The sequence below is a fragment of the Manacus candei genome, unplaced genomic scaffold (assembly GCF_025592945.1).
Source record: "Manacus candei isolate 608988 ecotype Guabito, Panama unplaced genomic scaffold, ASM2559294v1 h1tg000088l, whole genome shotgun sequence".
Classification (NCBI taxonomy): domain Eukaryota; kingdom Metazoa; phylum Chordata; class Aves; order Passeriformes; family Pipridae; genus Manacus; species Manacus candei.
Window position 1 is genome coordinate 7,920,799 of NW_026138136.1, and position 16,615 is coordinate 7,937,413.

The 16,615-nt window shown below is 39.6% G+C and overlaps 1 protein-coding gene across 3 annotated transcripts in view; it reads left to right on the forward strand.

The window, feature by feature from the left end:
- Positions 1–2,990: 2,990 nt before the first annotated feature.
- Positions 2,991–16,615, forward strand: part of PTPN3 (protein tyrosine phosphatase non-receptor type 3) — a 163,710-nt gene continuing 150,085 nt past the window's right edge. For 2 of the 3 annotated variants that reach the window (XM_051812626.1, XM_051812627.1), the window contains exon 1: positions 2,991–3,751. In XM_051812626.1, the coding sequence (XP_051668586.1) occupies positions 3,703–3,751 (49 nt within the window). In that variant the 5' untranslated portion in view covers positions 2,991–3,702. The remainder of the gene's footprint in view (positions 3,752–16,615) is intronic. The other variant, XM_051812628.1, reaches the window with a different exon arrangement.

Genomic DNA, 16,615 nt, shown 5'->3' on the forward strand with positions numbered 1-16,615 from the left:
TTGGTCAGAAAAGAAAAGCAAAGATTACCCAAATGGTCTGGATGACACCATAACATGCCTCTCTTCACTAACATATTCAGGACTTGATCTTCATATTGCACTGGCTAACAGAATTATTACCTGTAGTGAGAAATCTATGGTGTTTAAAGAAACAATTGCTTAAACCTGTTCCATTTAATGCCAATTAGTGTCTGCCCTCATACTTTTGGCATATTCCCAAATCAGTCTTACATTGAACAAACTTTGATCAGTTCCGTGGAAAGCTAATGACACATAATTGTAGGTTACAGACAGATACTGAGGTGAAGACAAATGTAGCATTATAAGGAAGCAGATGAGAGGATGACTTGGTTATTTTGTCACTTCGGTGACAGAAGTGGAGACAAGCATCAATTGCACAGTTATTGTAAAGCTGCACTAGTTTTTTTTCAGACAATGATTATAATTATAGATATGAGTTTCTTGGAAGATCAAGGACCACAATTACGAGATGTTTGTTATTTGAATGGTCTTTGCAATAACTCACACACAAATGTATGCATCAGTTTGAATATTTGGAGTCTGTCCAAAGACACATGGCTGATACCACTTCATACTCTAATTTCATGATTACAACAGAATGCTGTTGTGTACAAACTTAACTCTTCATAATGTTTTTGCTGAAGTTGACAGTACTGCTTCACTTAGCTTATTAGAAGGTTTTCAGATTTTAGGATTTGATGTTTAATCAAACATGTTTACTCATCCAAATGCTATCTCTAGCACCAAACAGCCTAACTTCAATTAATACTTTTCACTTCTGTGCTATAAAAAGTTGGAATAAACTCACATTGTGCCTTCCATGTCCAAAGGCTGGCTAAGAGCTTTATTTCCTTCCTTGTTCCATCCACAGGCAGAACTACAGCCCAACACAGAGAAAGAGAGAAAAAAAATTCCAAACTATTTATTGTGCAATTTTTATATTATCTCTCTACAAGAAGCCTTTCTTTTTTCCTATGAATTCTTTCCACTGAAATTCAAATCAGACCACGCTAATCTGATGCCCAATATGAGTTTGATAATGTCACTCATTTGAGAATGTCATTATTGAGAACTCTTCTACTGCAACTGTACGTATTCAGATAATACAAATGAATACGCACCTCTCTGCAAATGCACTTCCAAGAGTTTCTGAGCTTACAGCTCTTAGTGATTCACTTCTTACTGTAAATTGTCAGTGCAGTATCCTTAGGACATCCTAGAACATGACTCTGAAGTTAATGGATTATGGAGTAAGAAGCAAGTAGGTTATACATTTATTATATACATTATTATCCTGGTCTGTAATAAAGCTGGTTGGCCATGTTAAGTCATGTAGAGAATTACGTTTTAAGACTCAGGTAAGCTTTCAGAATGTGTCAGTATTAATGCACAATCAAGGGGCATTTCGTTAAAAGCTATTTCCCCACATCCAATTATCTTCAATTCAGCATTGCCCATCTTAATTTCTGGGCTATCACCCATGTTAAGGATTATCCAGGATTTCAGTCTAAGGAGGGCATGGATAAATAAATATCAATTGAGAACTGTCTTACAGAAAGAAGATGCAGAGGGAACAAATTAGTAACTTCACTTCTTCACAGACCACACAGACAATATAGTTCCTGAAAGCTTTTGCAGCTGCTGTCTTCCCAAGTAGAGCAGGTGAAAAATTATATTCTCTACACTCCAGAGGAAAGTTAGTTCACTGTTGTGCCCTTTGCAATTCTTTTTATTGAGGAAGGCTCCTCAGTGAGCAACTCCGTAGAAGTGGGTCGAATACATGCACAGAACCACGGAATGGTTTGTGTTGGAAGAGACCTTTAAAGAGCATCTAGTCCAAGTCCTCTGCCATGGACAGGGACATCTTTTACTACAGCAGGTAGTGGTGTAGCACTGACCGTCTGACCTTGGACACTTCCAATGGTGGAGCATCCACAACTTCTATGAGTTCCTCTTTCGTTTTGTTTACTGAAGTATTAAAATAAGTACAAGGCTCCCATGTGAGTGAATTCAACCTCTGGGAAATACAACTTTGAATCAATCTACTCAAGTTTACCTGCATATGAGAAAAAAACCCCCACAATCTTTGTAAGCTTTGTTGAGTTATAGTTTTCAAAGAGAGAGAAAGAAAAAGAGGGTGAGGATTTAGACCTATTGAGTATACTGTAAGTACTCACAGGCTGTAAAACGAGATATTTAATTTACCCAGGTGAGAGAAAAGCAGGAAATTGCCATATTATGTCATTTTCCACTGAGGAACCTGTGGTGGACTTGCTGTTTCCAGGAGGGTGTAGTGTTCCTAGAAGTGAGAATTGATTTAGATTTTTCTCTCATCATTCCACTGTAAAAACAGAATCTGAACTTTTGCCAAAGGAGTCTCTCTTTTTTAAAATCATTATTACCATAAGGTCATGTTCCTCTTAAAACAAAACACTTTACATGTGTAAAATCTCACATGCTTGCTGTTTATTTTCTGCCTCATCCCAATATTTTACAAGTGTGCAATAATGATAGCTTCCTCTTTCATGCTGCATTTTGTAAAGAGATCTCAAAGCATTTTCCAAAGAAAGTGAACTATAATTATAGATGTGTTAGAGATGGGCAAACAGAAACAGTAGGAGGTAAAGCAATTTGCCCGAGGTGACAGAGCAAATTAGAGGCAGAGCCAGGCATAAATCCGGCGTCTCCTGCTTTTTGGTTCCTTGCTAACGACAGCCTTACTTACGACAGCCTTACTTGCACTCAGTGATGGTATCACCAGCTTGCAAAAGCAGCAGTAGTAGAGAACTGCTGTGGGGGTACTACAAAATGTGCCCTGATGTGAAGCTGATACAGGTCTTGATCAGGGTCCACCTGCAAACCCACTTGATCACAGCGGTAACAGATAAATGGAAAGTGAGCTGTGAGGAGCTTGCAGGGCAGTGTTGGGGGTTCCTCAGTGATAGGTGACCTATCACTGTGGATAGGTAGACATGGGCTGCTGAAAGGCAGAGCAACTTCCATGGTTCCTGCATGGAGGAATACTCCCTGTAAACACTGAGGCACTAATAACCTCACGTTCCTGGGATTCATTTCTCAGAAACGAGGTCCATTCAATTTTTTCATATCAATAGTGTTCAGAGTTGCTGTTAGTGGAGACAGAGGCCTCTGTAGCAGAGATGTGGAGCTGCTTTGTCCCAGGGGACATCATGCCTTGCAGAAATGCAGTGGCAGCCCTCGCCACCTCATTGCACAGCGGAAGGATTCCTGCTCTCCTACAGCGGAGAAGCATCCAAATTATACCGCTAGCTGTGGTTTATTTGGCAAGTTAAGATTGATTTTAAATTATTTCCTGCGTATTTGCAAACCCAGCAAGTAGTTTCCCTTTAAAGTGCACCAACTGTGACACTGGACAGGTTCTATAATTTCAAATGAGGCGCTAAGAGACTACTCCTTTCAACAGCTTTTTTTTAATGAGGGTGGGTACCTGTTGCAATGAATCAATTAAAACTCTTCTGACACACAAGATGTGTGTTGCCAGACCTGTTTTGCAGGTTTCTCAGGAGGGAGGATAGCATGTGACAGCACACAGAAGCCAAGAGTGAAGAGAAGATCAGAAGCTTGCACGAGTGAGCTTAGCTTTCCAAATATTTTCTTAAAGCGCTATTCAAAAGACCACGGACCTCTGCAACAGACAGCACCATGGTGGAGCAAGAGATGTTGCTGTCGTGTGCTTATCCTCAAGAAAAGTGTAAGTGACCAAATATGATTTTGTATAAGAAATGAAAACAGGACACTGGAGAAAGGAAATGAAAGAAATGATCTAGCTTTATAATTGAAAAGACAAAGGGAATAGAGGGGAAACGCTGAAATAAGGAAGCTATTAACTTTACATTGTACGCATGCAATTGAAATATGATTAGTGTGCTTACAAGCAAAAGAAAGGATGCTTGTAATGCAGAACTCTGATATAAAAACTTCTTGAAGAAACTTACTTTAATTTTTGACTTTCTACTTGTATTTGCAAAGTGCTGTGGTGTGGGGCTGTTTGTGTGTCAGCTTTGTGAACAATGAGCTTTGATTTAGTAACTTGAGTGGCAGACTGGAGTGTAAAGTGTTTTCTAGAAAGACATAGTGTGGTTAAAAACAGGGGTTTAAGTTTGTGGGGTTTTTTTGACAGCGCAATGCCTCTTTTTCCAAGGCAATCAGCAAGCTTGCTGACACTTTATCCAAATGACAGCTGAGATTAGGGTACTGTGGGAATATTCCCAAATCCATCCCTCCCTCTTGAAAGCACGCTGTCTCAGAACTTCTTTGCTAACCAGAAATTTTGTTTTTATTACATGAAGATGTAATACAGGCAACAAAACCAACAAAGCCAGTACATACTGGCTTTTAAAATCACTAGGAATGTTTTAAAAGACTAGTGAAAAAAACAAGTCAGATTTCCAGCATGCCAAACATGAGTATGACAGAAAGGTAGAAATGTAGCTGACTACAGTCAGGTAACTAAGTCTGGATTGGACTTGTCTGAACAAAATATTAAGTAAATGTAGAAACAGAACTGGTATGTCCTGAAGCCACTTCAGTACACTGCCAGAACAAAGTTCATTCCAAAAATCCCTCTTTCCCTCTCGACTCAAGAAATATTGCTCTTTGAATGGCCTGGTTTGCTTTAGGAACTTCAGGAGGATATTATTTAAAACTTACTCCAGATGGAAGGATCATCTTTGTTCTGTTTGTAGAAAGATCACTTTGTACAGGGCTTTGTGTTGGTTATCAGAAGCAGGACATGGATGTCAGCAAAGATGCGGTTTACCTGTGGTGAACTGTTTTCTGTTTTGTCTTTTCTTCTGCTTCCTACTTTGTATCTGCAAAAGGCAATGGACAGATAAAAATCATCCTTATGCACAGTGTCCTATTGAGCTGACTTAGGAGCCAGTCTGCTCATAAACAGCTGTCTGTAAGAGAGCTTAAAGGAAACCTGAAGTTAAAATATCTGTGTTACAAAAAAAAAAACCAACCAAAAAACCAAAAACAAAAACAAAAACTAACAAAAGCAAGCAAACAAACAAATAAAACCCAAAAACCAAAACAAAAAAACCTCCCACACTTTCCTTTTTGTTGCCTAGTGTCCTATTAAAGGTTTTTGAAAAGCAGGATGACAATAATTTGGTTTTAGCTTTGCTGTACCTGAGCATTTTCCTGTTTCATGGACTGATTTGATTTTGTCTTTTTTTTTCCTTTCTGTTGTTCACTTTTAACATAAAAAAGAAAACAAGAGTCATACTGGGTTAAAACCATCCAATTGCCTTTTATGGAAGACATAAAAGGTAATCAGAGCTCTCAAATGTCTGAGTTTTATACACAAAATTTAACTTTATACTGTGTGTCATTGTTTTTGCATGTGTGTAAGAGAGAAAAAAAGATTTCTCAATCTCAGTTTGGTCCTCAAATTCGAAGAGCCATGCTGCACTGTACGGGCTAAAAAATTTGCATGGAAAAGTCAAATCAAGCCCAAAGGGATCAAAACCGTAGAAGGAAGGAAGCCATGTAATACCTCAGAATGGATGAGCTGGATCTGTTAATTATACCTTTTTGGTGGCATGAATCAACAGTGACCCCCGCTGAGGCCAACTGGGTTACCCCATGGGCTGAAGAAAGGACTATATGGAGGACCAGCCTCACTGCATTTACAGTATTAAGCACTTGCCCAGAACAGGTAGAGCATGTATCTGACATGTTAAAAAGACAAATTAAGCACTGAATTGGCCCATTCTAGCTCTAAAGGGTTGAATTTTGCCTCAGTGGGTGATTCATTTCAGCTCAAATCTAAGTGCTTTCTTGGATTGATCCAAAACATCAATGCCCTGTAGATTTTAGCTTATAAATAGAAAACTGAGTCTTTTAAGAAATCTCTTCTGCTAAATAAAACAAACATTGTGTGTCTTTGGGAGTTTGCAGATACCTGTTGGTATCTGTTGTTGGTTTTGTATCTGTTGCTATGTGAGGTCAGCAAAAACCTCAAAACCTTGTACCTCAACCAAAGGTCTAGCTATCTGTGAGATATATTTCCATGTGCTTTCTACTTAATGTCATTTGTCTTTCAAGATAAAACTAAGACATTCATGGTTTGTGGTTTGTTTGGGGTTTGTTTTTTTTTTGTTCTCCAAGACACAGTAGGATGATCACAACATTGAAAGATTAACCCATAGCTGGCATGGGACATGGTTTTCATAGAACCATGAAGGTCCAGTGCTGTAGCGCCAGGTATTCACTCCACAACTGAATACTTTCTCCTCCCTTGTGAATATGAATTGGGATTTTCTATGGTCTGTCACCCTGTTTCACCTGGCAGTCGGGGCAAACTACTGATCAGTAATGTCTGGGGCCAAGTGTCTCCCCGGGAGGCTTGTCTCATGACAGATATGGCAATACCAGGAAGATAAAATGCCCTAAAACAGCAACACAGAGGTTAAGTTCCCATCATCCCCTGCTACTGTTGTGGGGTTTTTTTCCCTGTCTCAAAAATTCTCAATTACCAAAGCAATGTGGGAGGTGTACATATGGCATATAGGCACAGCTAACAAACTGGGCTAAGGACACTGTCTTCCCCATCAGCCTTTTTGAAGCCATTATAAATTGTCTTGACAGTGATGGTTTTCAAAGAAAAAAAAACCAAATTAGCTATTACAATGGATTTTACTCCTCTTAGAAAGCAAAATGTGTGTCAAATATGTGTTTCCTTCTAGAAATAGACAGACTTCTAAGGTATGTGACATAGTCCTAGGTATTCCTAAAGAGCTGTTTGCAAATGTAAATTTCCATGGAAAATAATAGAAGGTATCTTTTTGCACTTGTCCCTTTGTGGATTTTTAATAACAGTTTCATAATTTTTCATGTATTTTAACTATCTTCAGTTAGTCTGATTCTTTTGTAATATTTGTATGTTCCTAAAGCCCAGATATAGATTTTCTTTTTCTTAGCTCTAAAAGAGCATATGACAAATGTGTACTGGTCTAAGCCTTTACAAAAAAAAAAAAAAAAGGTACTTTTGTGCTTGTATTTTAGTAATCTCTCACACAGTTAATAACTACTGAAATTATTTTTTTCAATCACTCCAAAAGCCAATCACCTTTACATTAAAACTGAGCAAAGAAATTTCAACCAAAAATTATTTGGTTTTGGGATGAGGGTTCGTTTGTTTGTTTGTTCGTTTATTTTTATAAATATGTTTCTCACTTATAAAATGTCAAATGCATTTTCAGGATGGCTTGCTTAGATTGCAGATTTAAAAAAAAATCTCTAAAATTGTAAAATTAGTATATTCCATTTCTACTGCTTACGAATAGCACTGTGGTGTTATCTGTGTGTTGATGGGAAAATGTGGAAGATCTCTCTCTGTCTCGAGAAGGTAAAAATGTGGTGACTGCCTAGGAGGAATTTTTAAAAATTTGTTCACTCTCAGCCTCATTTTTATATTTTCATTTTTTGTTTTGAAATTTGAATTTTTTTTGTTTGATCATGTCAGAATGTATTCTTTTAGACTTTGACTTTTAAATGAATGATCACCCTCAAAGCAGGATGATTCCCTGTTAATGACTACTTTCTTTTTTTTTTTAATCACTTATCAAATTTGTCAGTAAAGACAACTTTGCTGTTGCTGTTGTTGTTGTTGTTTTGTTCTCTTTGGATTGTGGATTGACATAATAAGTCATGTCAAACTAGAAACTGGTCTCATATGGAACACAAGAAAAATAGCCCCGGTTATCTCCTGATGAACAGCTACCTTTTTAAGATCTAACAGGGAATCAATTTTTAATCCATCTAATCACACACCATGTAGTTTCCCATTAATGCACGTTTTAAATCAAAATGTCATGTACTGTTAAATTGCATGTCATGGAGAAATCAAAATATACTGTTCCCATACCGATACTGTCTGTGAACGGAACATGCTGTCATGCTGTCAAAACAAAAGATTTATTTAAGGAAATCTGTTTTCCAGGGAACTGTGTTGCCTGACTGTCAGCTTTTTTGGCTCTGATTTTTTTGATATCTTGCCAAATTAACACATCACTGTGTGTCAATCCAACCCATAGCTGTAGTCAGCTAATAGGAAATTAAGCCTGCGTTGCGTCTTACTTTTTGATGATTAGATATGTCCAAAGGAAGAAAAAATAAACTGAAAATAAACCAAAAGTAATACACATGCTTTTCACATGCTTCTCCTCTCAGAGCCACATCAAAAGATATTTCTATGCGAATAGAAATATCTTTGTTGATTTATCTCTGGAAGAAGGGCTTATGCAATGCAAGGGAGGAGCCCAGGCAGATATATAAGAAGGGCAAATGTACCTGTTAAAGGTTACAGAGAAGTATATTTGGGGAAACCGTTTAAGTTACACTCATTCTGAGTAGGTGGGCCACTAAAATTCTCTGCGTAAAGTTGGTATAACCATTGCTAACTAATCATTTTGCACACATTATCTCAGTTGTCCCAGAAATATGCCAGGCTTAGCTGGAAAAGGAGAGGGAGCAAACACCTCAGCTCTGCAGGCTCCTCCAGGAACCTGGCAGCTGCATAAAGGCTGCTCATGAACCTGGAGGATGCAGGGACTTTGCCCACGCAGCATCCTTGTGTTTAATGTTTTGCTGTTTCTGCTGCTGTGGTAACGTGAGTGGGAATGCTATTGGCAGCTGGAGGCATTCAGCTCCCTATGAAGGAAGATGGGCTCTGAGGGACAGTGGGTGGCTGGCCTAGGCTAACTTTGCAAGAAAGGGAAATGATGTTAAGGGAGAAAACAGCAGGAGTGAGTTTAAAATGGACTTGGAATATATTTGCAGTATCACTCCGTGTACATGTCACATCTCTAAGGCACCATATATACATTTATGGTCTGCTGAAGTCCTGGGTCTGGGAAGGTTTCTGACTCGATTGATTTGTTTTTTCTTCAATCACATCTCTGAGGTTTCTGCTGCAGCAGATTCCCAAGGAATAGAGGCTCTACTGCATTGACCACATAAAGCTGTTGATAGTGAGGGGTCTACTTGCATTTCATACCATACCACAACATGATTTTGCCTATGAAAAACAAAATGAAAAACTAAACAAAACAAAACCAGAGCAAACAACAAAACCCCCAAACCAATTCTGCTATCATACTTTTGGCCAATTATGCTGTCAACTGCATCACCACCATGTCAAAGTTGTATTGATGTAAATGAGAACAAAATTTTGCACCATATTTCCTTACAGAGGTATGGATTTTGGAGCACTGCAGTCTGCAGGAGACTCTATCCCTTGCTGCTCACTTAAAGGGAACTGTGTGTCAAAACCATACAAGATTTTCTGACCTGGGATTTGACCCAACTGAGACACTGAAGACTAAAATCCAGACAAAGCTGGTGGTGATTAAGTTCAAGAGCTTATCTGTTCTTCAGTTTACTGGGAGTTTGGAGCTGTACTTCTGAGCATATCCTGAGCTGTCCCAGTCTTGGTGGAGTTGAGTGAACAATTCAAGGGTTGCTTTGTACATATCCCTAACTAAGCCTATTGTAGGGACAGTTGGTCCCACAAGTGTAGTCAAAGTACAGCTTTCAGGGACCCATTTCTCACCTTATTACACGCAGTGACTATTGCTTTTTGCTGCCAAAATGCAAAGTTCCTCTCCTCTGCCTGAGCATTACATAGTAGACTGAGTATTTATGTAGAGGACTTGGAAATTTTCATTCACTATTTGAACAGGGAATAATCAAATGTATTTTCACCCAAATATATTTGGGTTCAAATCTGTTCAGTCACTTGAGAGAAAGCCAGACCAGCAGCAGAAGGGCTACTCTGGCAACAGGCAATCCTGCTTCAACCATGCCACCAGCCTGGTGCTGCTTACAGCACTCACTCCAAGCAGAACTGGACAGACCTGAGCTTTAGTTTCCCCGCTGGGATTTCTTTTTCTTGTCATTCATTCAACTTACTGGTGAAAACACAGAAAACCAAGCATAGACATGGGCCAGAAACCTGGATGTCCTCGTGCCAAGTGAGTGTCCTGAGCATGAGGAAACATGACTCGGTTGCTTCATATGCTCTTTCTCTTTATGGACTAATGAATATTGAAATGTTTTCTGCACAGTTGCAGATGGAGATGAAGAGCATATTCCTCCAGCCCACTCACACTGACCTACCTTAGAGCTGCTAACAGCATAATCTTGTGGTGGGGGCGGGCCGGAATTGAAACCCCCTTCCCACACACACTGCAGCCAAAGCAGGGAACCAAACTTAGGAAGGTTACTGCTTTAGCAGTAGGGTGTTATATGAATGTGTGCCAACTGTGGCGAAGAGGGAAAAAAAAAAGCATAAGACCTGCTCAGTTCCCTGAAGGGAAGGAGAAAAAAAAGGGGGGGGGGGGGTAAAAAAAGGGAGAAAAAAGCCCACAACGTTTTATTTTGGAAGGAATCTTGTTTGCAGGTCCCAACTGAATGCAAATATCTTCTTGTAGGTCTGCTCAGTGGGTTTTAAGGTTCTTCTCCCTGCCCAGTCAGCTTTATTGGCTAGGTCTAAGCAGGTACATGCTAAGCTGCTTGGGATTGTTACTGCAAGTACCTAACACTGTTTGTGCACTTTATAGATCTGTTGCTCAGGATTCAGACTCTGCTCAAAGGCCTGAGATCTTAAATACAAGGTATTACACCAACTTAACGCTGAGTCACCTAAGCCCTTTATTGAATCTGGCCCCAGTGCATTTTTCAGCTTCATTTGCAGAGCAGCAGGTATTATTACCAGCAGTAACTGGGTTAATAACAGGGCCTCCAAGAGAGAAAGCAATTTGTAACACCTATGATGCTTTGACTGAAACATGTTCATTATCCCTGTTCCCTGTTATGTAACATGGAGAACAATAAAAGAGGGAAAAAAACCCAAACCAAACAAAAAACCAATCAACTTTTCTTTGCAGAAATCTCTATGGAACCCACTGCCTGTATATGGCCACTGTATCCTGTTTGCTCAGTACTTGTGCAGTTACAGTTGCCTGGAACATCCCCATCAGAATGCCCCTTGAGTTTTAGTAACTAGGCATGGATTAAAAAAATAAATACAGCAAATGTCAGGAAAAAAAAAGACATTTATCTTTATTGTGGACAGAGAGTTGTACACTCAAAGCCTGACAGATGTGGTTTTCTGGCAAGTAGGTGAGAAAAAAGCAATGTCTTAAATCGTGTTTGGGGGAAGGGTGAGGCTTTTCTTCTTCAGTTTGAGAGAAAAAGGTTTGAAAACTTTCAAAGTTGTTCATAGCAGCTCTATACGCAACATATGGTCCTCCCTGAGCTTTTGACCATTCCCAATGTGGGACTCTGCCAAAAGAAAGTTAAACAAAAGCTACCCTTACAAAAATATTTAGGAAGCCCTGTTTTAGAAGTGAGTGCACATGTTGGCTGTGACTCAGAGCACACCCACACACTGGGTAGATAGATTAGCATCTAAACCACTAGGCAAGCTCCAATTCTTGCTCAGAAGGTCAAAAAAGCCTGGGAAATGTCCATTGCTCCCTTTCTCCTCAGCACAATTATTTTTTTCCAGATTACAAAGTCATTTTGGATGGCACTGCAGCAGTGAAGTCAACTGATTTATTGTCATAAACAATTGTGTTCCAAGTTGGGATCCAGTCTTGTAAATTCTGCACAGTAGAATAAAATGGAGATTAAATTAAAAAAAAAAAAAAAAAAGAGAAAAACACCCCAATCCCAACACTCTAAAACCCAAACTTTTTCCTTTAGATTTGTTTATTTCAATATTTGTTTCTGCTCCACAGAAACCAGTGGGATTTTCTAGTAAAATGTTTGCTAGGGAGGCACATATTAATGGAAGAGAGATAAAAGCCAAAACCCTCCTTGATAATACATTTTGTCCAGAAATGGAAAAGGTCAAATCTGATGTAGGGATTTTTTTTTTTAATTTCTTGTCATATCAGTTCACAACAGCTCAAAAGACCAAGACTGCCATATGCATTTCATTTGGTTTTTACATACTGTAGCTGGCCTGTTTCCAATACACCTGTGATTGAAGTCGCTGCAGCTCCCTTGGTATTGCTAGGAAGGTAATGGATGTCCACCTTCCCTGCCTCTTTCCTATGTTGAGGAGACACAGATTTCCAGCCATAATATCTAATCAAAATCTGATTGCAAATGGAAAGTGGCTAGTCAGGCAATATGTGACATCAAGCATTCTAAGTTAGATCTAGGGTTTTTGTTTGTGCTTCATTCTGTACTTTTACTGTTGTTGTTGAGATAATGAGAAGGCAAATAATATATGGTGGGCATGGAGGGTGACAGCAGAGTTTGAGTAGAAAAAGCACCTTTTCTTTTTAATGATAGTGGAGGAAAAAGGGTCAGAAAATCACAATTATGTGAGTTTCAGTAATATAAAAATGGCCCAGAGCTATATTCATTATTGCAGACTTGCTGTGGAGGAAATACAACAGATCTACAAGACCTATGGCTATTATTAATATTGTAGCTGTACAGGCAAAACAGAGCTCAGTTAAATTTTTATTAATAGCTAACCCTTGCAAAACCATGGGTGGAAATACTAATTCACCTTACTGGTTTGTGGTTTGGATTTCTTTTCCCCGAATGTGGCTTTTCACTGAGCTGCCTATTGATCTCCGTGCTTCAGAGACAAATGGCCTTTTGGTCTCCCTAGAGAATTCTCTCCCAGTATTAAAACCAGCAGGAATGAGAAACAGGAGAAATAAATGGCAAGGACGAGATGGCTTTTCTACTTTTATTCCTCCCACTGGTGCTGTGTCAGAGGTAGTCCAAGAACTCAGACAAACATCTACAGAAGTGTCTAGAACCAGTGCTCGGTAAAACCTGCTTTTCTTCTGCATTTGCAGTGCCATTTCAACAAGTTAGATCTTGTTCCCTCTTCCAGAGAAATCATCAAGTGTTCAGCAGTAAGGGTGCTCTTGCCAAAATCTTTTTCTTATCTGGATTATTCTTTTGCAGGATGAAATATCAAAGGCTAAGAATGATTAATCTTTTGAACTTTTCTTGTTAATAAATACAGAATTCTCTCTGGCCTCAGAAATGTTTTCCATTAACTCTTTTCCTTTGAATGGAAGTTTTGAAGTTTATCAGAACTATTTTAGGACACTATACTTATTTGGATTTTTCTTCTTTATTAAAAAACCCCCATCATTCATTAAGAATATTTTTCGTTTTAATTCAATTTTATTTTACTTATTAAATTATTGAGGATAGATCCTTCCCTCCCTTCCTCCTGCTGCAAGGAGCTACCCAACCAGTCTGCAAGTAGTAGTTCACACTCAGAGAAAGCAATACTGGGTGATTTTGTTAGGCTTCACTAGAGAGAAATTACCCAGAAAAAAAAAGGAAAAAAACACAAAAAAACCAAACTAAACAAATAAAAAAAAAAAAAACAAAAAAAAAACAAAACAAAAAAAAAAAAAAAAACAAAACAAAAAAAAAAACCAAAAAAAAACACCAAAAACATGTTTCTGTAGGAAGGTGCTGTGCTGTCTGTGAAGATCACCCTCAGGAGCAGCAGGTGACCACTGCTTCTCTGGAGCCGTGGTGTTCCCCAGGCATGCAGTGTGACAACTGCTATGGTCATGACACAGGACAGGCTGGCAGCGCATGTGTCCCTGTTGTTTTGTAACCATCTGAGATAACAGGAAGTTATTGGCCATTAAGTCTGTTTTAATAGTTAAGTCATGGCTCCTGTGACCAAAAAGCCTGTGGATACTGTGGTTCTCCTCTGCCATTTCAGATTTTGCCTGTGGCATTTGTTTATATGTTGTGGGAGGGCTCAGGCAAGTTGTCTTCTTTCCACGCCTCAGTATCATTATTTGCTGTTTTTCCTCACTGCTTCCTTGTTAGCTTTTTCTTCCTTTGCAGTACCAGCTTCCCCTCACTGAGGATTAAAGACAGCTCCTCTCTTGGTTGTGGTGGGAGAAGACTAGACAACTGTCTAGACATCTACCCTTCCCCCAGAGAGATCAGAAAGATGGAATACTGTGTTGGGTTTGCGTGGTGAATTTTTAGTTGCCAAGGGCAGGGGGAGGTGCACTACAGGCATGGGTTTTGTGAGAAGTTGCTAGAAACTTCCCCTGTGTTTGATGGAGCCAATGCCAGCAGGCTCCAAAATGGACCTGCTGCTGCCCAACACCAAACCAATCAGCAACGGTGGCAGCATCTTTGGAATAACGTATTTAAGAACGGGAAAAAGCTACTGCACTAAAGCAACTGCAGCTGGAGAAAGGGGTGAGAATATGTAAGAGGAACTGCCCTGCAGACACCAAGGTCAGTGAAGAAGGAGCGGGAGAAGGTGCTCCAGGTGACAGAGCACAGATTCCCCTGCAACCCATGGAGAAGAGATCCACCTGCAGCCCATGGAAGACCCCACACCAGAGCAGGTGGATGTGCCTGAAGGAAACTGTAACCTCATGGGGAGCCCACACTTGAACAGGTTCCTGGCAGGACCTGTGACTCTCCAGAGAGAGAAATCTACACTGGAGCAGGTTTGCTGCCAGGACTTGTAACCCTGTGTGGGACTCATGCTAGAGCAGCCTGTTCCTGAAGGACTGCATCCTGTGGGAGGGACCTGCACTGGCTTTGATGGGCACCTGGCTTTAAGCCAGGGTCAACCTACCACAGATACCTTTTACCTCCAAAGTCCACCTGGTGGGGGAGTGTGCCTGGCCTTCCCACTGCCTGTGGACTCAGCTGGAGGCATCTGGCCTTGCTGCAAGGGTTTGATCCAAAGCTGTATAGAAACATGGTATTCATTATCTGGTGAACCTCAGGTAACTCTTTCCATCAGTCCCACAGTTTTAGTCAGACCACCTTGCTGGTGTGATTCACTCCAACTCTCCACGAAGAACTCACTGGCATTATGGTATTGGTAGCTAAAGTTCCCCGGCCAATGCAGAAGAAAGATGAGCAGGTTTCTCTCTAAGTGTCTCCTTGAATGACCTTCTGTAGTATGAGCTCACTTGCTGCACAGGTCAGCATGTGGAAAAGCATTCCTTCGGAACAAAGTGAGGCCACCAAATCTGTTCTTTGGTCAGACCTGATGTGAGTGAAAACTTATGGAGAGCTATCAAGCTGATATGCCACAGACATGTCAGGAAAAAAGTGGGAAAATGTACAGGCTCCTGGTGGCATAGAGGACAATTCTTTCCAGGGTCCAGATGGACTATTAATTGAATACCACTGTCATTTTGTTTGCTGCTTTTGGGTTTTTTTTCTGCTGTGTAAAGGCCTAGTAGCAGTAACAACTGCCAGAGAGTAATCATCTGTCCCAGTTCTTACTGGGAATATATAACATATATCTGTAAAGGGAAATATTAGGTTTTGGCTTTACAAAAAGGAAGAATTATGGATAGTATCCAAAATAAAAAAAAAGCATTATAGCAATCTGAACTGTACTCTTATTAACATTGGAGTATGTTATTTTCTTAAGTATATTTGATTCCATTAAGCTGGAACTGGTTTCTTTAACCATTTTTGGTTGCTATTCTGGTATTATTGCTTGAATTTTTAAGGAGATCAATGAAACTATTCATCAGATTAATTTCTCTGAAGTATTTTGTCAATTCTAGAAAATTAACAAAAAATTATATAAAAGAAATACACTGAGACATGAAGCAGAGCATATTAGCAATAATCAAGTTCATCCTTATTATCTTTACAGTCCCATAGGTACCCATGGTGCTTTGTAGGCAAATACAATAACATGGTTGTGCTTTTTTTTCACTAGGCTATAATCTATCAGATGACTCATTCTGCCATCTTGATTTTATATCCTCAGATAATCTAATATTGAAAACCTGGAAAGATGCACCAGACTGGTTGCCGTGATGAGTAAGCAAACAGCATGTACCACAGGCTGTCAGTGAAAAGGCAGGGCTGTATTTTAATCTCAGACTCACAATTTGGTATTTTTATACTATGTATTTTTAAAGGTGGCCACCAAGCATTTTAAGAAATTAATTCATGCTTAACCAAGGGAGGAAAACGTATCTGCAAGGCATTGTTTGAAACAAGTACACCTCTATAGCTGCATGTCAACACTGTAACAAAACTCTTGCAAATTCTTCCTGCTGCCCCCATAGACATTGTCCTTTCCTGAACTGGGGTGCAAGGGTTTGCAAAACATGAGTGTTGATTCCTAAGAGAGTAATAAGGAAGAGAAAGAAAGATAAAAAGTGACAGCAGAGTGTATCTACTTGACAAGTTCTGTGAGCTTGAAGAAAAGACATCTAGGACATTGGATGGGATATACTAGTGTCTTCCCTTCATATACTAGCTTATTCCCTCCAGAAAGATGCTTGCATCATTTTCCACTGTTACTTCTCTGCATGGAATGTATCTGCTGTGTTTTGTGCCAGATAAAATGAGTTAAACAGAAATCTGATTCATGAAACTGGAATCTTGAGGGGAGAAGCTTCCTGGCAAAGGAGCCTCCTCTCCTCTATGGTCTGATTAGCACTGATGATTCTGCTGGAAAGGAGTACTTAATAAATAACATACTATGGGCTATAGAGATATATAGGTGTAGAGGATGTTACCATCGCCTCTGGGGCACAGTGGC